Here is a 23,317-nt window from a genome sequence, read left to right on the forward strand (position 1 = left end):
AAAGAAAGTATCTAATTCAATTTACAAGAATTTATTATTCAATAAATTACGACCGTTATGTGGCAGGCATCTTGACTGGTGACCAAACAAAGTGCTTCCTGATTCAAGGAGCTTCCACTCTCTTTGGTGGGGAGGAAAGACTTGTAGTTAAACAGCCTGGCTTCTCATCAGAGCCATGCCACACACTCGCTGGGTGTCCTTAGGCAAGTCTCTTCTCCAGGCATTGGTTTTCTGGTCTGTAAAATAAGAGGGTGGGTCCAGATATTTCTAGATCTTTTGGTTTTGACTTATAACAGTTCAAAGTTATCCTGCTGTCTTTTAGAAAATGCCAAGGCCTAAGATCTTGTCTAATATATATATTGTCAATGTACTTATTGCTACAAAAATAAAACTGAATTAATGCTATTTGAAAAGAAAATTATAGTGAAAAATACACAACCATGTTGTCCCCCAATAATCAGTATTTTGTAGTCATCTCTATTGATGGAAACTTATAGAAACCCAAAAGGATAATGCAATGTATGCCCCATTAATAAAATCACAGTGTGTGTATGGGCAGTGATCGTCTCTACATCATTTGCCCTAGTCAGACAATATCTGCGGTATCATGTTCAGTTTAGGGAGCCACATTTTAGGAAGGACAGTGACAAGTTCAAGAATGTCCAGAGGAGGGCAGCCAGGATGGTTAAAGGCCTTAAGATCATGCTAGATAAGGATCAGTTGAAGGAGCTGAGGGTGTATGGCCTGGAGAAAAGATAAGTCAGGGGACCATAACAGCTGAGTTCAAATTTAAGAAGTATAGGTCACTCGACAGAGGAATTAAGCTTATTCTGCTTGGCTTAAGCCAAAGAGTAATAGTTAGACATTACAAAGAGGCAGACGTAGGATCAATGTAAAGAAAAACTTCCCAACAAAGAAAGTCATCCACAAGTAAAATGGGGAGATAGCAGCCTAGAGGTAGGGCTATGCTGGAGCCAGCTTGGGCTCCAATTGTTAAATGTTCAGTGTGAGCATTCACACCTCAGAAGTCGGCAAATGCTGTAAATCAGGGCTTGGTTTATTGTTTTGTGGATTATCTCGACTTAGGAAAGTGATGGAGAAAATATTAATCATGCAGATAGACTTTAAAATGTGCCCAGGGGAAAAAAAATGTGTCGTGGGAACTTTTTTTTGAGAGCCAGTTGTTAAGCATTTATCATCACATTACTGGCTAAAGGAAAGATTGAAATGACCCCTTGTAAGGAGTGTTTATTGTTACATAAGCTCGTATTCCAGTGAAGATTAAACGAGATGATTTCTGAAGTCTCTTCCAACGCTAGCTGTGTGTAGACATGTTTCCCTCAGCAAGAAGAATCACCTTCCTAGTCCTGGACATTATGCAAAGCAGACATGCAATGGGTAATTTCTTCAGTGTGTGGAAATCCCAGCATGGGAACTCCTTCCAAATCTGCGGATGTCCATTGAAATTAAGTGACTTGTCCAAGGTCCCAAAGCTAACAAGTGTCAGAGACAGGATTTGAACCTGATTTGAAGCCTAGAATTCTATCCATTAAGCCTTGCTATCTCTATAGCTCTGCTTTTATACCTAATATGGTTTTTTTAGCTACCATATCACATGTTGAACTTATAGTGTTCTTCAAACCTCCAGATTTTTTTTAGACAAATTGGTATCTGATCCCAACTACTCCATCTCATATTTGCAAAGTTGATTTAAAAAACAAAAACAACCCACAAGTATAAGACTGCATTTGACCCTATTAAATTTCATATTAGATTCAGTCCAATGTTGCAGCTTTTTCAGATTTTGAGGAGACTTGCCTGTCATATAAAGTATCAGTGCTCCCTCCTAGATTGATGTAGTCTATAAATATGACTTTATTATCTATACTCTTATGCTAACCATTGACAAAAAATAATAAGCCATGCAGGAATAAGGACAGATCCATAGGGCACTTCACTAGAGACCCCAGGTAAGTTGACTTCAACTATTAATGTTACTCTTCACATATGGCCATTGAAGCAATCCTAGATACACCTTGGTAATTGTACTGTTGTCTGCATACCTCCATTACAACCACAAAAATAGCATGAGAGAATTTGTTAAATGTTTTACTTATATCTCTATAAGGGCATTCTTCTGATCCCCCAGTGTCAAAGAAGGACATTTTATGATATTTTCTTTTTTTGAATTATTGAATTAACAAACATCAAAAACACAAAAGTTTCCATAAACAAAAAATATAAAAGGGAATTTTATATGAAGCCATAAATCTCTATTATGTATGAACTCATTATTTATTCTAAAATAAATTTAGAATGAGAGTATCAATAACTCCTTGTTACTCTATGTCACCTTCTGAACTTCCTTCTCCTGTCTTCTCCTTTTTAAAAATGGTGCATTGATGCTTATTTCATTCTTTTCTCTTTGTTTGGGAGGCTATTACTATCACCACCCACTCACTGGTGGCTCCTCCTTACACGTCATCCAAAAAAATAAAATAAAAGCTCTCCCTCTTAACAAATAAGAATATTCAGGCAAAGCAAATTCCCACATTGAGTATGATTTGAAAGTGTGTCTCTCAAGCTGCATCTCCGGTCCATCACCTTTCTTCCAAAAGATGACAAGCAATTCGTCATCTGTCTTTTGAAGTAATTGATTGGCATTGATTGATCAGAGTTCCAGTCTTTCTTCACATTATTGTAGTCATTGCATAAATTCTTTTGGTTCTTCATTCTTCATCAGTGAATACAAGACCTCCAGTGCTTCTCTGGATCCATCCCTTTTGCTGTTTTTATCATGCAGAAATATTTTATACCATACTACACTATTCGTATAATCTTTTAGCCATTATCTAGTTGATGGGCACCCAGTTAGTTTCCAGCTCTTTGATACAGCAAGAAGTGTTTCTACAAATATTTTCTTCCACATAGTTCCTTTCCCTTTTTGATTTTTTGGGGGTTTGTGCCTCATAGTGCTATTGTCAGGTCGAAGACTATGTTAAGTGGCTTCGGGGGTATGGTTCCAAATTACTTTCCAGAGCAACTGGATCAATTCACAGCTCTAACAGTGCATTATGCCTGTCTTCCAACAATTCTTTTCCTCTTTTTCCATATTCACCAGTCTGACAAGTGTAAGGTAGAGACTCAGGGTTGTTGTAGTTTGCATTTTTCTTATTAGCGATTTGCAATTTTCATATAATTTTTGATAGCTGATATGTCTTTTTCTGTTTACATCATCTAATCATTAATTGGAAATTAGCTTTTCTTTCTTATGTATTTGTGTAAATTTTCTGTATACCTTGGATATAAGACCTTTATTAGAGAAATTTGCCACTAAGATTTTTTTCTAGCTAACTGTTTTCTTTCTAATTTTAACTCCATTGATTTTGTTTATGCAAAAAATTTTCAATTTTACATAATTAAAATTGTCCATTTTGTCTTCTGTGAACATCTTTCTCCATTGTTTGGTCAAGTGCTCTCCCAAATTCCATAGTTATGAAAGGTATTCTTTTCATAAACACTTAAATATGTATGTATTATATATATGTTATACATACATATAATATATATGTGTGTGTGTGTGTGTGTGTGTGTGTGTGTGTGTGTGTGTGTGTGTGTATAACAACCTTTTCTATCTATCACCGTTACTCCTAGTAGCAGATAAAATGAATGTGTTTGGGTTTATGAAACACTATACTTCTATGTTCAATTGTTTCTGGTCCCGTGAACCTAATCTGTCCAACCAATTCACTTTTCTATTTCATAGCCCAAACCAAAAGATTTTAATAATTATTGCTTTGTAGTATATTTTAAGATCTGGTACTGCTAGGTCCCTTTCCTTACCCCTCCCTACCCCTTTTTTTCATTACTTTCTTTTAATATTCTTGATCTTTTTTTCTTCCAGTTGGATTTTGTTTTTATTTCATCTAGTTCTACAAAACAACTTTCTGGTGGTTTGATTGGTATGAGAATGAATCTTTAAATTAATTTAGATTAGATCGTAAGTTTTGTTAGACAGGTTGTTCCAAAAGTCTCAATGCAGTTTTAAGCTCTAATCACTTACTACTGGCATGGTCCTACAAGAGTAGTTAATATCTCTCCAGTTGTTTAATTTTCCCTTTATTTCTGTAAGAATGGCTGGCATTTGTATTCTCATAATAGTTGTGTGTGTCCTCCTGTTCCTACCTTCTCTATTACTGTAGACAGCAACAGCACCCTCCCAGTCCCTCAAGCTCACAAGCTAGAAGTCATCCTAGATCTCTCACTCTCTCACCCTCATAGCCAAGTTATTGCCAGGGCTGTCAGTTTCACCTTTGCAACTTCTTTTCAATACACCCCCTTCTCTTCTCTGACACTGGTACCACCTTGGCTACTGGTGGGTCTGCCTGCCTCCCATCTCTCCCCACTCCAGTCCAACCTCCATTCAGCCAGTAAAGTGATTTTCCTAAAATGCAGATTTGACCACGGCACCCCCTTACTCAATAAACTTTAGTGGCTCCCTCTTGCCTTCAGGAGCAAACAAGAAATACTCCACATGGAATTCAAAGCTCTTCATAACCTAGCTCCCTCCTACAGTTACAGTCTTCTTACACCTCACTCCCCAATACCTACTCTTTAATCCAGTGACGCTGGCCTCTGGCTGTTCCAAGAACAGCTCTCAGCTCTGGGCATCTTCTCTGGCTGCCCCTCAGGCCTGGAATGCTCTCCCTCCTCTGCTCAAATTACTGACCTTCCTGGCTTCCTTTGAGTCCCAACTAAAATCCCACCTTCTACAGGAAGCCTGCCCTATCCCTTCTTAATTCCAGTGCCTTCCCTCTGTCAATTATCTCCTATCGATCCTGTATATAGATTGCTTTGTATATATTTATTTGCATGTTGTCTCCCCCATGAGATTGTAAGCTCCTTGAGGACAGGGACTCTTTTTTTTCCTCTTTTTGCATTGCCAACTCTTAGCACAGTGTCTGGCACTCATTAATTGTTTGATGGTCTGAGTAAATAGATTCTAAGATATTTCATACAATCTTACAGTTATTTTGAATGGAATATGTCTCTTCTTGTTTTTTGGGTTTTGTCTTAGGGATTTTTGCTGATATATAGAAAAGGAGATGATTTGTGTGAGCTTATTGTATATCCTGCTATTTTACTGAAGCTGCTAATTTTAAATTCAATCACTAAGGTTATTTAATATATCATCTGCAAAATGTGTCAGTTTTTGCTTCTTCATTACCTATATCTCTTCTCTTTTTTTCTTGTCTTATTTCTATAATTTTCATTTCTAGAACTGTGTGAAATAATAGTGGTGAGAGATGATATCTGAGTTTTGTCCTCTCATTTTATTAGATGGGCCCCCTAGCATTTCTTCATTACAGATAATCCTAACTCCTGATTCTACATAGCTGTTATTCACCCTTTTAAAGAAAAGTCCATTGATTCCTAAGCTTTCTAATTTTTTGAAATATAAATGCATGTTGTATTTTGTCAAAAGGGTTTTCTGCAGCCATGGATATAATCATGTGATATTATTGGTTTTGTTATTATTTGTGGTCTTTTGTGTTTAAACTTAATTACTATCAAAACAACCCTTGTAAAAACCATTCCTCATATAAACCATCCTGATCATTTCGTTAAAGCTTTTCAGTATGGTGTTGTAACCCCTTTGTTAATATATTATTTATTATTTTGACATCAATTCTCATTAGGAATATTGATCCACATTTTTTCTTTTTATACTTTATCTCTCTCTGGTTCAGGTATCTGTTTTTCTATATTTGTCTCATAGAAGAAATTTGTTAGTCTCCCTCATCTCCCTAATTTTCCTATTTTTGCAAACAGTTTATGTGACATTGAAACTAACTGTTCTTTTTCGTATTTGATAATATCAGCTTGATCCTAGGTTTAAAAAACGACTTGAAATTTCCTTTTTGGCTTCTTAATTATTTTTCCAAGATCAGGTGAAAGTCTCCCTCATCTTGAATAACTGTACACATTGATAAATACATAATCTTTTTACTCAAGGAATACCAGCAGATTAAATGAGATAAATATTTGTAAATCACAGCACAGTGCCTGGCACATAGAAGGCACTTAATAAAAACTTCTTGACTTCTCTTTCCCCCAAAAAATGCCAAAGATGGGATGTTCATCTTGGAAGTTATTTGTGAAAAGAACATTAACAGAGCAGAGAAAGAATATTTCATCCAGAATCTCTTTAGAAAGTGGAATTCATTTTAAAGACGGATGTCGTACGCTATCAGTAACAAGGAAGCCGTTCACTCATTTCACTCATTGAAGAAGCAAGGAACTAGGGATGTTCAGCTTGATTAAAAGAAGTCTTGGGTAGGCTTGATGCCTATGTTCAAGTATCTGAAGGGCTACTGGAAGAGGACAAGGTTTGTTCACGTTAGCTCTAGAGGGCAGAAACAGTGGCAAAAAGAGACCAGGACAAGCTTCCTCACAATTTGAGCTGCCACAAACTGGAATGGGATGTTTAGGGAAGCTGGTGGGATTCCCCTCCTAAGAGGTCTTCAAGCTGAAGCTACATGGCCACACATTGGTTATGCTGGAGTGGGGATTCCTTATGGGTGTGGGTCAGACTCAATAGCCTTTGAAAGGCTTTTCTGACAGTACATGATTCTGCCATCCATTAAATTCTTAACCTGGATTTCACTGAACTCGTGAAATCGTAAGTCTAGTTAAGAAAAAAAATATGGTGCTGCTCTGGGCTCTGAGGATATCAGGAAAAACAATAGCAACAAATGTACAGTTCCTGCCCTGAAGGAGCTTACAGTCTAACTGAGGCAGAGGGATTCCTTGAGAGTCCAAAGAAGTCAATACAAACACACACTAAATACATAGATACATATATGTGCACGTATATGCATATTATACATGTAGTATGTATGTATGTTTATGTGTGTATATATATGTTCATTAATGCAAAGTCATTTCAAGAAAGAAAGGGTACCAGTTACTTAGGAAGGGCCTTGCATAAAGGCATATCTGAGTATGCATGAAGCAGTGGATGACCACAAACTCTACCTGAAATAATAAGCATGAAGCACATCTTTATTTTCATAGGGGAATGAAAAGAAGAGGGAGGGTAAGGTTTCAGGAGGGCTGGAGGGAAGCAGAACAGGTGATGAAAGATCTCCCCTTCCCTTACCCCAGTTTGCCATATGGTAGCTTCCTATTTTTGGGGCCACTAGGTGGCACCATAGTGCACAGAGTACCAGGCCTGGAGTCTCATCTTCCTGAGTTCAAATCTGACCTGTGGCACTTCCCGGCTGTGTGATCCTGGTCAAGTCACTTAATGTGTTTGTCTTAGTTCCTCGTCTGTAAAATGAGCTAGAGAAGGAAATGGCAAAACACTCGAGTATCTTGGCCAAGAAAACCCCAAGAGTTGGACACAACCGAAATGATTAAACATTTAATTGTCTTCTTCCAAACCAGGTACTGAGCTCCATTGTTTGACTTGATGTGCTATGAGTGCCTTTAAGTTCACCATTCTGGGACAAAGCCCCAACCCCCTAGCCCTTGTGAATGATTTCAGACTAAATCTCAGTGTTTTCATCTCCACGTGGGCATAACCTTACCTGAAAAGCTAACAGAGAATGGTTCAAATGTTCATAAGCTACGGCAGCTAAAACTTGAGTTTTGATCCAAGAATAGATGAAAACAGAAGTGTTTTCTTCACCAGTGAAATCATGGCTCAGAATTGTCATTTGTCCTATATCTCTATGCCCTTCACTTGGTAACTGGGCATGGAATAAAATTAGTTTGAAGAGAGGCCCATTAAATGAAATCACCATAGTTGGTTAAATTAAGGGAATTTATAACATTTAGTGGTGGAGAGCTCAATGGTGAAACTTTCATATAAGAGTTTTTTAATAGACTAAACCCATTTTTAGGATGAATCCACTTCTATTTATCCAGTGATGCAAAAATGGTGAGAGCCAGTAAGGTGGAGGAAGACTGCCCTGGCTTCAAGTGATTGGTACTTGTAAAACATGAATGCACAGAAAATTGGTCTGAGCTGCCTGTTTTATGGGAAGCTGGATTGTAAATGTTGATTTATGTAGGGCTTCATGAAGGAAGAAGAAACAGCAACTGGAGTCAGCAAATCTTCCCGTCTGACTGAGCCAGGAAGTGGCCACTGACCAGACCAGGACAGGATAAAATAATGGCGGAGTCTCTAAAAATACCCAGTAGTCCAGCTATCTCTTTTCCTTCTTTCTCTCCTCTCTTATTTCCTTTCTTTTCTCTCTGCTTCTTTCCTTTTTCTCCTCTCTTGCTTCTTTTTCTTTCTGCCCTCTCCTCTTTGCTCCTTTTCTCACCTTCCCTCATCTCCTCTTTTTTCTTTTCATCTCTACTTTCCTCCTCCCTTCCACTTTCATCTCTTTCTATCTCCCCCTCCCTCCTTTGCTCTCTTTGTTTCCCCCCTCTGTTTTCTCTTTCTTTTTCCCTAGATCCTCTCCTCTCCTCCTCCTTTCTCTCCTTCTTCTCTCCTCTTTCACCTCTCCCTTTTCTCTCCCTTCTTCTGCCTTCCTGTCTCTCCTTCTTTCCTCTCTTCTTTCTCATTTCTCTCTTCTCTCTCTCCCTCTAGTCTCTCCTCCTCTTCCTCACCTCTTTCTTTCTCTCTCCCTCTATTCTCTCCTCTTCTTCATCACTTCTTTGCTTCTCTCTCTCCCTCTCCCCTTTTACTTCTCCTGTCATCTTTCTACCTCTCTTCCTGCCTCTTTTTCTTGTCTCCCTCTCCCTAGCCCCTTCTTCTCACAGGTTTTCTCTTTCTCTTCCTCCCTCTCTCTCTCTCCCTGTCCCTCTACTTGTCTTCCTCCCATCTCTCAGCCTTCCTCTCTCTCTCTGTAGCTGAAAACACACTAGAATCAGACCAAGTCCTGTTACCTTTGTGAAGAATGTGGTGTTTATTGCCTACTATGACCTTTGAAAGGGTACAAAGAGAATCTCTCCTTTCCCAAGAAGTTGGTAGCTTAAGTGCCATGACTACGGCATCTAAGAGACGTTTGTTTAAAGACACACCTCAAGCCAAGCTTTGGTGACGCAACATTTTTGAGCTTCTAGACTCAGGAAAAATGAGGAGTCCATTCCAATATGCCAGCCTGGTTCTTATCATCTCTGGAATACTGAGCATATTCTCTGGGATTTTCGCTTTCTTCCCAGTATTTTCCTACAAGATTTGGTTCACTGGATGGAGTGCCCGGATCGCTTGTCCCATCTGGAATGGAGCTTTGGTAGGACTCATGTTTTATTAAATGTAATAGACAGAAAGACCTCCTGAAATTCTATATAATGTTCATAAGGTAAAATTGTGGTGAGTGCCACAACTGGAGATCATTGACTAAAATTGACTAAAATAGAAATATGTCATTCTTATAATTACTGGCCTAATTGGATGCTTCCATTTTATTTAATGCAGCAAATAATAACTGATTATTCCAGTAAGTCTGAAAAGCTGTTTGATTTATTCCATCTCTTTTCCCCCCTAAATAGACGCTCTGAGATATTCTTAGAGTTTATTTCCTGATATATTAATTTTGAAAATATAAGCATAAACCATATGAAAAAAGTAATAAAAATAAGAGAGAGGAATACACACTGCTACAGTCCCACTGAGCATAATTTCATCTTGACTGGATGATTTGACTTGGCTTTGAAGGCACTTTGGGATTTTGCCATGCTCTGAGGGGTGAAGGGCAGTTGAAGGAATTGGGGGTGTTTAAGCTGGAAGAGAGAAGACTTAGGGGGATCATAATCGCTGTCGTCTAGTATCTGAAGGGCTTCCATATGAAAGGTGGTTTAACCTTGCCCCAGGGAGGAGAATGGAGAACAATGAGGAAAAGTTAGAAAGAGACAAATTTCGGCTTGATATCCCATTTGTGGAGTGTTGAAGAGGGGATTGTTTTCCAGGCATGATTTGGTCCCTTCCAAATCCGAAATGTTGTCATTCTGCTATGACAGATATCAAGTTTCATTGTGCTTCTGAGTCATAGTGGCAGAAACACTCAGCTGGGAGGAAGGAAGCCTGGGTCACAATCCTCATTCTGCTACTAACTTTGTCACCTTGGGATTGTCCCTTTCCCTCTCTGGGCCTCAATTCCTTCATCTATAAAATGGCCTCTAATCACCTTCTGGCAGCTAGGTGCGATGGGTAGAACACCAGGCCTGGGGTCAGGAAACCCAAATCCAGCCTCAGATACTTACCGGCTGGGTGTGATCCCGGGCAAGTCACCTTTACTTTTGGCTGCCTCTGTTTTCTCAACTGTAAAATGGGGGAAATAACCCCTATCTCTTAGGGTTGTTGTGAGAATGAAATGAGTTAATATATACAAAGCACTCTGCAAATCTCAGAACGCTATATAAAGTCTAGCTCTTGTTATGCCCAGGACCTTGAACATAATGATAGCCAGCATAAGTAGGTACTTAATAAATAATTGTGCAATTGAACATATCTAACTGAAGTTCCTGAAGAAGTCTCCCTTGAGCTGCTATTCAGAAGATGGGTTTATGAGTGGGCAAGGGTATGGGAAAAGGGAAGGGAACAAACATTTATCAAGTGCTTACTATACGCCAGGTCCTGTGCTATGTGCTTTACAAATGTTATCTCATTTAATTAAATTATCTCACAACAATCCTGGGAGGTAGTTGCTATTATTATTCCCATTTTACAGTTGAGGAAACTGAGGCATGGAGTGGTTAAGTGACTTGCCCAGGGTCAAATACTAATAAGTGTCTGAGGCTGGATTTGAGCTCTTTTCTGACTCCAGGTCCAGCACTCTATCCACTTACCACCTCAATACCCCAGACCAGGACTTGGGGTGACAGGAATGTCCCTGAAATAGGAGATGGAAAAACAATCTCTACCTAGCAATTTTCTCTAGGACTAGCTCTGCCAATAAGAAAATATGGCAGTTCCTAGCTCCCTTCTCCTTCTGACCACTTGAGCTACCATCTGTTTAATCATAGCCTAGGTTTTGCATATCCCTCATGATGTCTATCATAGAGCCCTGTATATAGCAGACAACAAATAGATGTTGATTCACAAAATCATAATCATGACCTTCTAGGACACCACATCTAGTCCTCTCCTTTTACTATTGAAGAGAAGCAAAAGTGACTTGCCCAAGGTCATACAGCTAGTTTGTGTCCAGAGCCTGGGCTGGATTCTTTATTCTTCACTCTTTATGCAGTGCCGTGTTACCTTTATGCACCATACGACCTCCATCCTTATCTCCTCTCCTCTATCCTGCCTTCATTTAGAACCCTTTCCCCAAATCCCTTGTTATTTATGGAACTTTTCCCACCTTTGTTTCTGGACCATCTATGTGAATCTTCCCATACGACCCCTCCCCACACACAAATACAACACAAGCTTTCTCCTCTTCACTCAAGGAGACTGCTCTATTCTTAGTGCAAATAAAGCCTAAAAGCTACATACCAGCCTAGGTTTCTAATAAGCCAAGGTTGGGGAGGTGGTGGAGAATGGGGGATCACCCCCCAAAAAGCATTTAGCATGCTCCCTCCTCCAACAATGTCTTATTTTAACAGTCTGACCTTTGCCCTAATGACTCCTCTATTGAATGCCTTTTAAAAGACACCCCACCATTTTGACAGCTTCCCCTTCCTATTGTCACCTACTGATCTTGACTTCACAAATGCCCTTATTGACATTAAGTATACATTTCTATTATGTTGATTTTGATTTTTGCCAATGGATCACCAACCTCTTCATGGACCAGAGGAAGCAGGCTTGTTATTCCAATGTTTTGTAATCTCTTATTCAAGGATCTACAAGCCCCCGTCACAAATATTGGTCCTTACATTTTCCCCATCCCCATCAGACAGGTAAGAGTAATTGGTATTTAGATAGGGCTCTAAGGTCATAGAATCAGATTTAGAGCTTGAAGGGATCTTTGAGATCTAGTCCAATCCCTTCGTTTTACAGATGAGGAAACTGAAGTCTGGGGAGGCTAAGTGACCTTGGTCAAGGTCACACAAGGAATAATGGCAGCACTGAGTCTGAACTCAGGTCTGTTGACTTGGGAGCTGGTGGTCTTTTCCCTGTGCCATGTATTATCTCAGAGCAAACCTATGAAGTAGATTTTATTATCCCTACTACAGGTATCCTATCCCCATTATACAGGTGAGGAAAGTGAGGTTCAGAGAGGGTAGATGCCTTCCCCATCATCGAATTGCTAGTAAGAGTCAAAGTTCTTGAATGCTTCACACATATTGGGTTCTCATATTTTTGTTCTGCCCTCTTATACAATCAGGGTCCTTTCCCAGACTCCTTGAGCTAGGCTATAGGAAAGATCAGTCACTAAAAAACAAACAGCAGGGAGAAAATAAATAAAATCCTGAAATCTGAGCCTTAGGCTAGACAGAAGAAACCTGAGCTAGTCCAAGCTCACTGTGGGACTTTTCTGTCTTTTTTCTTGATAGAGAAACTGAGGTGCCAAATGCTCTGTATGCTAGCTAGCCAATTGACTCAGGACATTGTAAGAATTAAGGAGGCAGTGGGTCAGGTTCTCCCAGTATCAACTTGTACTAGGAAGCTACATTAATTTTTATCACATTGTTATTGAGGATACTTAAGCTGTAACTTAGTAACCAAGTGGCCTGAATGAGTTACTTATTGAGGGGGTGGGAAAAGAGAAATAGATAGAGATAGGAGTCTAGATCATTGATTTCACTAGCATAAGGAATCTTTACTGTGGAAATTCTTTATATCAATGCAGATCAGAAACTTTTGTGCAATTTATAGTCTTAGAGAGTCTTTTGGGGGCATTGAAAAGATTAAGTGACTTGCCCAGGGTCACACAGCCTTTACGTGTCAGAAGTAGGTTGGAACCCAGGTCTTCCTAACTCCAAAGTTGGCCCTCTATCCTTAATGCCATACTGCCTGTAGAAAGGGTTAATCTGAATTATAAAAGGCAACTTCTCCCCAAATTGTAGTTTAGACCCTGGGAAACTGATTACACCATTCTGGGAAAATGCTTTGAGTTCTTTTGGGGGTATTGCGGCCATGCAAACCCCAAGTTACCATATTTACTCTGATAATTCCCCATCACCACCAGTTTGCTTTCCCCCACTAGCTAAAACAATGATGGGGCATCTGGTGGGAGGAAGGGATTAAACAAACATTTGGGTCTTGTTCTGCTGCCCCATCAGTGACCTTCATTAAGTGAATCTTTGGGATTCTTAGCCCTTTTTCACTGCAATAATTTCCTCAGAATCACACAGCAACGAGTGTCGAACTGAATTGGACTTAACAATGCCTAACATTCCTTCCTTCCTTTCAGCAATTCCTCAGTTCCATGTGAAAATTGCCTTCAGTGAGCCTTTTTGTGTCTGGGAGAGAAAGAAAGAAAAAAGGGAGAGAGAAATGATTTACAGCTGATTACAAGTTGGTGTTTGTTTTACTTTTTTTTTTGGCTTTCCATTCCTTTCAAGTTTCAAGTTTGGAGCTTAACTGCCTTTGGCCCAAGGAAACCAGGATTGGGCAGCTGCTCTGAACCCAGGTCATTGCTGCCTTTCCCACCCTCTACTCCCACCCTCACCCCCGCCTCACAGGCTTGGGGATATATTAAAGGAACAGAACCTATGCTCACAACTCTGGGAAGGCAGAAAGGAGACAATGTAAGAATGAAATGGGTGAGAGGCAAAAGGACAGTAGGTGAGTGCTGCCTGCACAAAGCAATAATGCTTCCCAAGTAACACTCTAAAGTAGAGACCTTTCCCAGCCCAGGCTCCCATATCAAAACTATCCCACGTCCCAAGTTATCCTTTTTTTTTTTTTTAGCAAGCTGACAGTTAGTCCAAAAGCTGGATCTCTGCTCTTGGGTTAATGGTTGCCAATGAATTAATACATTACTTCTTCCACACAACACATGTAGCTATTATCTTTTAGCCATTTAGTGGGAGATGCCTGGGGAAATAATCCTGAAACCCAAAAAATGTCACAAAAAAAATTTCTGGCAGGCCAATGGAGGAGGGAATCTTTGACAGCCTCTCAAGTCACAGTGTGTAATTACTCACCTGTTTTGTCTGCTCCTAGGACCAGCTTGCCTTTTATCCAGGTGAATAAGGCAAGAGTTAAAACGTGATCTATGGGTGAACAGCAGGCAGACCGTTTGTTTGGAATGTAGAGTGAATGAAAGGGAGTAAGGAGATATGTCTGGAAAGATACACTGGCTAAACAAATTATGGGCTGTGATGGTAATAGAATACTTTTGTGCCATAAGAAATGATGAAAGGGATGAAACCTGGAAAGACTCACATAAACCGATTCATGTGGACTGAACAGAACCAGGAGAGTAGCCACCATTGCAATGACAAACAACTTCAAAAGACTTAAGAACTCAGATCACTGCAACACCAGCCACCATTCCTGAGGACCAGTGGTGCTACTTACTGCCCACCAGAGAGATGATGGATGCAAGGGGCACAAGGAGACACACAGTACATTTTGGGACATGGCCATAACCATGAGGGAATTTATTTTGTTTAGTTATGCATATTTGTTACAAGGGTTTGTCTGTTTTTTAATTTTTCTTCTTTTTGTTGTTTTTGTTTTTGTTTTTGTTTTGCTAGGCAATGGGGTTAAGTGACTTGCCCAGGGTCACACAGCTAGTAAGCGTTATTATGTGTCTGAGGCCAGATTTGAACTCAAGTCGTCCTGAATCCAGGGCCAGTGCTCTATCCACTGCACCACCTAGCTGCCCTATTTTTCTTCTTTTGATTGGGGAGGAAAGACTGGAGGGTGAGAAAATAAAAGCTTGTTAATTCAAATCATAGAAAATGACCATCTCCAAAAATTAATATCAGTATTAATGATAGTAATATATATGTATGTATGTGTATATGTATGTGTGTATGTATGTATGTATGTATGTATATATGTGTGCATGTGTATAGATAGATCGTCTCTATTTCTCACATTTATTCCTTAGGAGGCAGTGAGGGTGGGGAGAGGAACAATGGAAAATCACTGGCTCTGAAATCAAAGGAACAAGGATCATATCCTGCCTGAGACGCTTACTACCCAAAGCATGAGCAAATTGTGTAACTTCTCTGTGCCTCGGTTTCCTCATCTGCAAAATGAGAGGGTTGGATAGTATCTGAGGTCCCCCTAGTACTCAATAGCCTATGTTTTCATCTCCCCTTACTGATGCCTTTCTGACATAGAGTTAGTTCCTCTGATTTTTCCCATCTCTCTTCAGTCTAATATTTCTTCTCCTTCCACCCCCTAGAAAAGAAACGTAGTTGGAAAAGGGGGAAATTTCAAGTGCAGGTTGAAGTGGGTGGCCAGTCCATGCTCTCCCCTCCCAGGCCCCAATGCTAAAGACGGTAGGCATGCTGTGCCAGGTCCTCCCGCACCATCCACAAGGCGAACTTTACAGTCTCATCACTGCATTCTTGTTGCACCCTCCTCCCTGAAAGGTCTTTTTCAGAGTTCTGTATAAACAAAGTAAAATTCAGGCTGGAGGCCTGAAAATACCAGGCCACAGTAAGCAGACAGCGTTCTCCAGCTTGAGAAGGGAAGAGAAGGCAGTACTCGTGCCAAAATAGTTAGAGGAAATTGGAAACTGATCGTCCAAGAGTCTTGACTCTCTCCTCTAAGGGGGGAATCGAGCCTCCTCAGCTGGTATCCCACTTCGGATTTTCTTTATTCAATTAACTACGTGTGCATCAAGTGTGAATTGGGGTTGTCCTCCTTGGAAAATATTGATTGTAAAAGAGTTTGATCATCATCCTCTAGCCCAAGATCAGTGTAACAGCAGCTCTTGACCACACTTGGGTTTTGGGGTTGTTTTATTTATGCTGGCCAGATCTTATAGGGTCCCTGGGAACCTTTCCAATTGCAGAACAAGAGAGGCCAGTAACCACTCAAGACTACAGATGGTTCAGCTTTTATCCATGGGATCTTTACAGGATGGTCATGCCAATATTGAATTTTTAGGCTCAGCTACATGAGGAGGCTTAAAAAAAAAATCTGCAAATTCTTCAGATCCAAAATTCAAAATGAAATGTGCCAGGAAAATAAAAATCTAGGTCTCAAAACAATAAATCTGCCAGACCTGGAAAGAGTCAGTCTATAAAAGCAGCAAGCCGCAAAACCAGCTTGGTCAATGTCCTGGATTTCCTTTTTCCTTAAAATTGTTGATACAACGTGTAGCGCCACGTCAATCTGTCCAACGGAGGCCCAAGTGGTGCCATTTTTAGACCTGCTCACATTCTCAGTCTTGTTCCAGGCATAACTCTTCCCGGGGTCCTCTTTCAACCACAGAACATTCCATGACACATGATTTGTAAGTTGGGAAGAAATAGTCTCAAGCCTGACTGACCACAGAGCTCCCACTCTTCATACCTGGTACTCAACCCAAGCAAGGACTGGCAGGATTTCTCAACGACTCTCCCTTGCCGAGTTCCCATGCAGCTTTCGCTTTCTTGTTCAAAGAGCTCTATCCTACACCCCAGTCCTTCTTCCTGCTGGCACAGAATACATGGATTCCCCTTCTAAGGCAATGGCATCGTTGAAGCTAAAACAACAAAGCCTCCATCCTGAATTGATTTTCATGGCAGATCTTGATTACATGAGAAAGAGTCCCCCAGTCTGTTATACTACCCTAACCCATAGAGGCTACAGAGTTTCTTAGAGAACAAAAATGGGGAAAAAAACATCCTACCTTTGGTTCTCGGTTCTGTGTTCTCCAACAAACTTACCTTATCTTCTCTGGGAATGACGATACCAATCAATATAAAACATGGTGGCAATGGGATATAGGGGAAAGAATGTGAGACTTTGAAGTCAGGGAAGACCTGAGTTTATGAGATCAAATCCCTTGTCCTATCATCAATCTGCATCTCTGAAGCTTTTTTTTTTTTTAGTCTGTAAAATGGGACTAATAATATCCATAACACCTACCTTGGGCAGCTAGGTGGTGCAGTAGATACAAACTCATCTTCCTAAGTTCAAATCTGGCCTCAGACACTTACTAGCTGTGTGACCCCAGGCAAGTCACTTAACCCTGTTTGCCTTAGTTTCCTCATCTGTAAAATGAGCTGGAGAAGGAGATGGCAAATCTTTCCAACGTTTTTGCCAAGAAAACCCCAAATGCAGTCATGAAGAACTGGACATGACTAAAAATGAATCTTCATCATCATCAACAATAAATACCTATCTCATTGGGTTGTTGTGAGAGTTATAGGATCATAGACTTCAAGGTAGGAGAATACTTTAGGGAACATCTAATCTAGTCCCTTCTGAGGCCCAGAGGCTGCAGATCAAATGAAATTATGTGTGCAGACAATTTTGCAAAGCTAAAAGGTTTAAGAAAGGCAGCTTGACATAATGGATAGGAGTCTTCAAGTCCTACCTCTGGCCCAAACTGACTGTGTGACCCCAAGCAAATTGCTGAACACCTCAGCCAACTCAATCATTCAATCCACAAACATTTATTAAATTCCTACTATGTGCCAGACACTGGGATAGATTCTTGGCATGCAAAAAACTCTGTTACAGATGAGTTTCTGCTCTGCACCAGTGGAGGGTTTGTTTACACTGGGAGATCCCCACATTGGTGAAATAATGTATATGGACCCCTCAGAAAAAAGGATTCTATGAATGTCCATGATTATTATATTGAATTAATATACCAATAAAATTAAATCAATACATTAATAAAAAGAATATTGATATATTAATTTAAAAGGTTATAAAGTAAAATATATGCTATCTCACTTAATTGCCATAGAGGTGGAAACCATCCTACATGGGTCACTTATTCCCTGGGTGACTTTCTCAGTTCCATAGTCTGTACAAATGAGAGGGTTGTACTAAATGGTCTCTGAGTTCACTTTCATATCTAATAATAATAACAGTTAACATTTATATGGTGCTTTAAGATATGCAAAGTTATATATATGTATATATATATATGTGTGTGTGTTTATATATATATACATATATATAATCTCATTATATTTGAGCTTCACAGTGATTCTGGGAGATAGGAACTATTGCTATCACCATTTCATAGATGAGAAAACTGAAGCTGAGCAGGGTTAGGTGACTTGCCCAAGATCTCACAGCTAAGTAAATGTCTGAGGAAGGATTTGAATTCAGGTCTTCCTGACTCCAAGTCTGGCACCCTATACATGGTGCCCCCTAGATGCCTCTGCATTTATGACCTTAGGATCCTGGTGAACCAGGAAGTGGCCCTCTATCCCTGTAGGAACTATGCCTTTACCACAATGATGGTTTATTTCACTCCTTCTCATCATAGGGTCCTTAAATCCACATCTCCTGTTTGGCTGTTTGCCATCTGTAGCCCTTTCTGGCACATGATATGCCATGAGATGAACTGAATCCTTTCTAGTCATGAGCTCATTCACTGACATTTTTCCTCTATTTTGCTTCTTACAGGTAGTTATTGTTGGCATTCTTGTCCTCTTGGCTCACAGAAAGCAGACACAAAGATCTCTGGTAAATTTACAGGTGTTTATTATGGAGCGGTTGGGGATGTCAAAATCATAAAGCTATAAGAGACCTTGGAATTCATCTTGTCCAACCCTCCACCTGCCTGTGGAAACCCAGGTCCAGTAAGATTAATGACTTTCCCATGACCACCCAGGTAGTAAGTAGAAAGGCAGGATTTAAACTCGGGTTCTCGACCCCTACCCTGTGCTCCACCTTTGGGATTCCTTCTAATGTCCAAAGGTGGTTCATTTTTTTTTTTAAAATCACCCTCCTAAAGATAAATCTTCAATCTTCAAAGGAAGAAGAATTCTGTTCATCGAATCTTCTGATAAACTGAGGGTTAACTCAGAAAACTTTATTTCAACCATTAATTCTGAAAGTCTTGCACGAATCAATCTACTGTACTGCTTCTTTCAAATAAAAGTAGGAAAAAAATCCTAGGATCATATGAATTGGCATTACAAAGACAGGGTGTAGAAATGCCCCCAAATTGGAAATGTGGATAAAATGCCCACCATGAATTTCTCCTTTGTATTTATTTATGCCACAGAGGGAAATGACTTTTCCTGAGGTCATCGTTTTAGGCTCAGTGAATGTAGGTTCACAGAATTATAGATTTAGAGCTAGGAGGAAACTCGGAAGTCATCTATTGTAATCCCCTCATTTTATGGATGAGGAAACTAGGGCTCAGAGAAATTAAACAACTTGCCCAAGATCAACGAGGTGGTACAGCAGATAGAACACTGGGCCTGGGGTCAAGAAGACCCAAGTTTGAATTGTGGCAGATGACAGATGAAATGACTGAGGAAACAAAGGTTCAAGGTTCTGAGCATATCTATTTATTAAGCAGTGCATACCAATGCTCAACAAACCAGGACCAGGCCTCCTCAGCTTAGGAATGGACCTCAAACAGGAGGAAACAGGTTTTTATGCATTAAAAGCAATTAATTAAAAGAAAACAATTAACCAGGATACAAAATTAGGTAATCTGATTTCTAATTGGAAGAAAGATTAGGGACTTTCTAAGTTGAGAGGGGAAAAGTGAATAGGTACAATTCCTTGAAATAAAAAAAAAACTGGCATCCCAGTCCCCCCAAGCATCAGTATTCAATCAAAGGAACATGGAAACAATAACTGATTAACCATTACAGGCCAATTTTCACATAACATATATGAGTCTGCTTGAGATGTATAATGGTGAGAAAGCCCTTTGCTTTGATCTTCAGATCTGGTCAGCATAAGACAGGTCCTTAGTTAAGGGTCCCTAGGTAGCAGGTAGAGGGGTCCAGTTTCCCAGCCACACAGGGCCAGGTTCAAACAATACAATAAGGTTTTCTTACAATTCCCATAATTGAACAGTTTTCTCACAAGACAGAAATTGGACTAGACTCACAATTGAGTAGAAAGGGAACCAAGCTAGAATTGAGTCACAATGTGGAGTCAGTGTGGTTCACCCAATTCCCACTACCACTCACTATTCTAATCTCAATTCCTTCAAAATCCAGCTTCTGACACTTACTAACTGTGTAACTCTAAGGCAAGTCACTTAACCTCTGTTTTCCTCAGTTTCTTCAACTGTAAATTTGGAATAACAACAGTATATACTTGCTAGGGTTGTTATGAGGATCAAATAATATTAGCACAGAACTTGCAAGAGTGCCTGGCACATAATAAGGACTAGATAAAAGCTTATTTCTTTTCTTTTTCCTTCCCCCAAGATCACAGAGTAAGAGAGTGATAGAGTCAGAATTTAATTAAATCCAGTTAAAAACACATTAAATGCCTACTGTTTTAAGCGCTAAAGAAAATCCAATGTAAATAACACATATTCCTTGTCTTTAAAGAGTCTGTAATCTGGTAATGGATATAAAATATTAAACGCAACACAATGGAGTGAAGAGACTGGATTAGCCGATCACTAAGATCCCTTCCAACTATGATCCCGTAAATAACTAGAAACAAATATCAGAGAATGTTCTAAGTGCCTAAGAGAGGTATATTCAAAAAGCTAGAGGAGTTCAAAGGAAGTACAGATACTCCTAGCTGGGTGTTGCAAGTAAGTTTCCATGGTATAGACTGTAGCTGAGCTGAGTTTCAAAGGATGAGCAGGGTGTCCATTGACGGAGGGCATTTTAAGGGCCATGTATGCAAAAACATGGAAGTGGTAAAATACAAGGTTTGCCCTGGGAGCAGGGAACAGTCCATCTGAGCTGGAGGAGAGGGTATGCCACATATAGAGTAAGTAAGCAGCTTGAAAGGGAGAAGCCAGATGATAGAAGTTAAGAAGCTTGCCCTTCATTCAATAGGCAATAAGGAGCTCCTGGAGAATGGAGAGCAGGGGAGTCAGATGATTAGATACGCACACGCAGAAGATTAATTAATTATGTAATGGTGTATAGGATGAATACAAGAATCTAAGTCTTTCAAATGACTATTTTTCTTTCAAACTTCTTATCTATTCCTTACAGTTTCCTATCATCTGATCACAGTTTTTCAGTTGGAAGGTACATTGGAAATCATCTAGTCTAATCCCCTATTTTTACAAATGAGGAAACTGAGGCCTAGAGAGGTCACTGGACTTTATTCACTGTTATTGAGTCAATCTGTCAGGAAGCTGTTGCCTTCATAGGCATGGGAACTTTCTCCACCAATGCCAATTCGAGACTGCTACCCATTTATAACTTACTAGATAAGTCTTAGAGAGTCGCTTGAAGCTTAAAGAGGTAGGATTTGAACCCAGGTCTTCCTAACTCCAAGGCCAGTGCTTTCCCAAGTCGCACTACTTCTTTTCTACAAGGGCACAAGGGGGAAAGTGTAGGACACTTTTTTTTTTTGCTTCCATGTCTATTAGAGCTGGCCTTGGAGCCAGGAAGACCTGAATTCATGACCTACCTCTGACCCATACTGTCTCTGTGACCCGGGGCAGGGTCAGCTCACCTCCAGGCATTCTAAGCAACTCTTTAACACTATTAGCAGAAGAGGAGATGCTGAACTGTTGTAGTAGAGGGACTTTCCTCATCTGGGAGTTCCCTATTCCAGTGATATCAAAGGTCTAGTCCCTGCCCCTATCATGCCCATATTAATATTAATGCATCTTCAAGGATCTGTTGCTCAGTGGAATGACTCCCTCCATTGTCTCCCTTGCCCCCAAAGAGCAGAGATGCCATCATCCAGATATTAGGGTGAAAGCTCCACAGAAGGAAAAAGCTATCTATCTTGATCTTTGGCTAAAGGTAGCCTTCCTCTCTTGTCTTTGCTGGCTGCCAAGCTATTATGGGGTGCTAATTGGAAAGGAGAATACAAAGGTCTGGGAAGGAAAGAATGAACCTCTTGCCTTCCCATGACTAAGAGGAAGGAAGAGAAGCCAGGATGTTTTATTTCATGTTTACCAGGAAGATTTGGAAACAATCCTCATGAAAAATAACAAACAATTCCTTTGTCTCCTTTTCAGTGGGAAGCTAGTTTCACCTTTGCCATCTTGAGTGTCATCGGATGCCCGCTTCAAATGGCAATTGCTATACAATCCGCCCTTCTGGGGCCATATTGCTACTACTCATTCTCAGGAATTGCTGGAACCAATTATCTGGGTTATGCAGTGATGTTTCCTTTTCCTTATGTGAGATACCCATCAATATGTGTGGATCCACCCCACTATGAAGAGTACCACCTGCTTCTACAAACCCTTGACCTGGCTTTTGGTTTGGCCATGCTCTGTGCATCTCTGGTTGTGTTGGTCAAGCTTTCCTTGAGGCTCTTCCAGTCTGGAGAGTTAAATGTAAGTCCTCAGAAACAATGGCCCCATTCAGGAATAAGGAGAAGATAGACATACTGTCCTCTGCCTAATCAGATCCCAAGTGGATGACCATATTTGGTTCTGGGCACCACAGTTTAGGGACAACGTCAATGAACCAGAAAATGTCCAGAGCAGGGCATCCACAATGTTGAAGGACCTCAAGTTTATGCTACACCAGCCAATGAATCAAACATTTATTAAGCACCTATTCTTTGCCAGGTCTTAGGAATACAAAGACAAAAAACCACCACCAACAACAAAGAGATCCATTCTTTCAAGGAACTACTGCTCTTTTGAGAAAGACAGAATGGACATATATAAGAATATATAAATATAAACAATTTACAGAGAGGGGAGGCCATTAAGATATATTGGTGGGACTGGGAATGTTCCACTGGGAGAAGAGAAGGCTCAGGGGGACATAATAGCCCTCTTTAAGGATTAGAGAGGAAAAGGGATTAGACTTGTTTTGTGTGGTCCTAGAGGGCAGAACTAAAGGGAAAGGCCGGAAGTCACAAAGAGACAAATACAGATTTGATGTCAGAAAAAAAAAAACTTCCTCAAAATTAGAGCTATCTAAAATGGAATGAGGTCCTCCATATAGCACACACTAGATAGATAGATAGATAGATAGATGTGGGTATGGGTGTGTATAATAAATTAATCTTCCTAATACAATGATCTGATCACATGATTCCCATGTCCAAAACCCTTCACTGGTCCCCCAAAGTCAGGATAACCCCTGGTAAGCCATATTGTACTGGGGATACTTTGGGGAATATGATTTGGATAATTTAGACCCTGAGGTTACTTCCAGTTCTGCAATCCCATGTTTCTTTCCAGGTTTCATTCTTAATGAATGAAATTAATTAATGGCCCACTATGAGGAGGCCACACATCCAGTGACGTGTGTTAACATGATGGCTAAAGGTACAGCCATAACAATCATGACTCAATTCCTGATTATGTCCAAACTCTGGTCTCTGAAACCAACCAATGAAGGGAAATCTACAGCTCTGGAAAAGCTA

The 23,317-nt window shown here is 40.1% G+C and overlaps 1 protein-coding gene and 1 long non-coding RNA gene across 2 annotated transcripts in view; one reads left to right on the forward strand and one right to left on the reverse strand.

The window, feature by feature from the left end:
- Positions 1 to 15: 15 nt before the first annotated feature.
- LOC110204134 (uncharacterized) overlaps positions 16 to 23,317 on the reverse strand; it is a 44,841-nt gene continuing 21,539 nt past the window's right edge. The window contains exon 2 of the long non-coding RNA XR_002323216.1: positions 16 to 236. This is a non-coding gene — a long non-coding RNA (uncharacterized LOC110204134). The remainder of the gene's footprint in view (positions 237 to 23,317) is intronic.
- TMEM212 (transmembrane protein 212) overlaps positions 8,728 to 23,317 on the forward strand; it is a 32,251-nt gene continuing 17,661 nt past the window's right edge. The window contains exons 1-3 of the mRNA XM_020980436.2: positions 8,728 to 9,248; positions 18,443 to 18,502; positions 21,948 to 22,271. Of these exons, the coding sequence (XP_020836095.1) occupies positions 9,090 to 9,248; positions 18,443 to 18,502; positions 21,948 to 22,271 (543 nt within the window). The 5' untranslated portion in view covers positions 8,728 to 9,089. The remainder of the gene's footprint in view (positions 9,249 to 18,442; positions 18,503 to 21,947; positions 22,272 to 23,317) is intronic.

Source organism: Phascolarctos cinereus, unplaced genomic scaffold, assembly GCF_003287225.1.
Source record: "Phascolarctos cinereus isolate Bilbo 61053 unplaced genomic scaffold, phaCin_HiC Scaffold_7;HRSCAF=346, whole genome shotgun sequence".
Lineage (NCBI taxonomy): Eukaryota > Metazoa > Chordata > Mammalia > Diprotodontia > Phascolarctidae > Phascolarctos > Phascolarctos cinereus.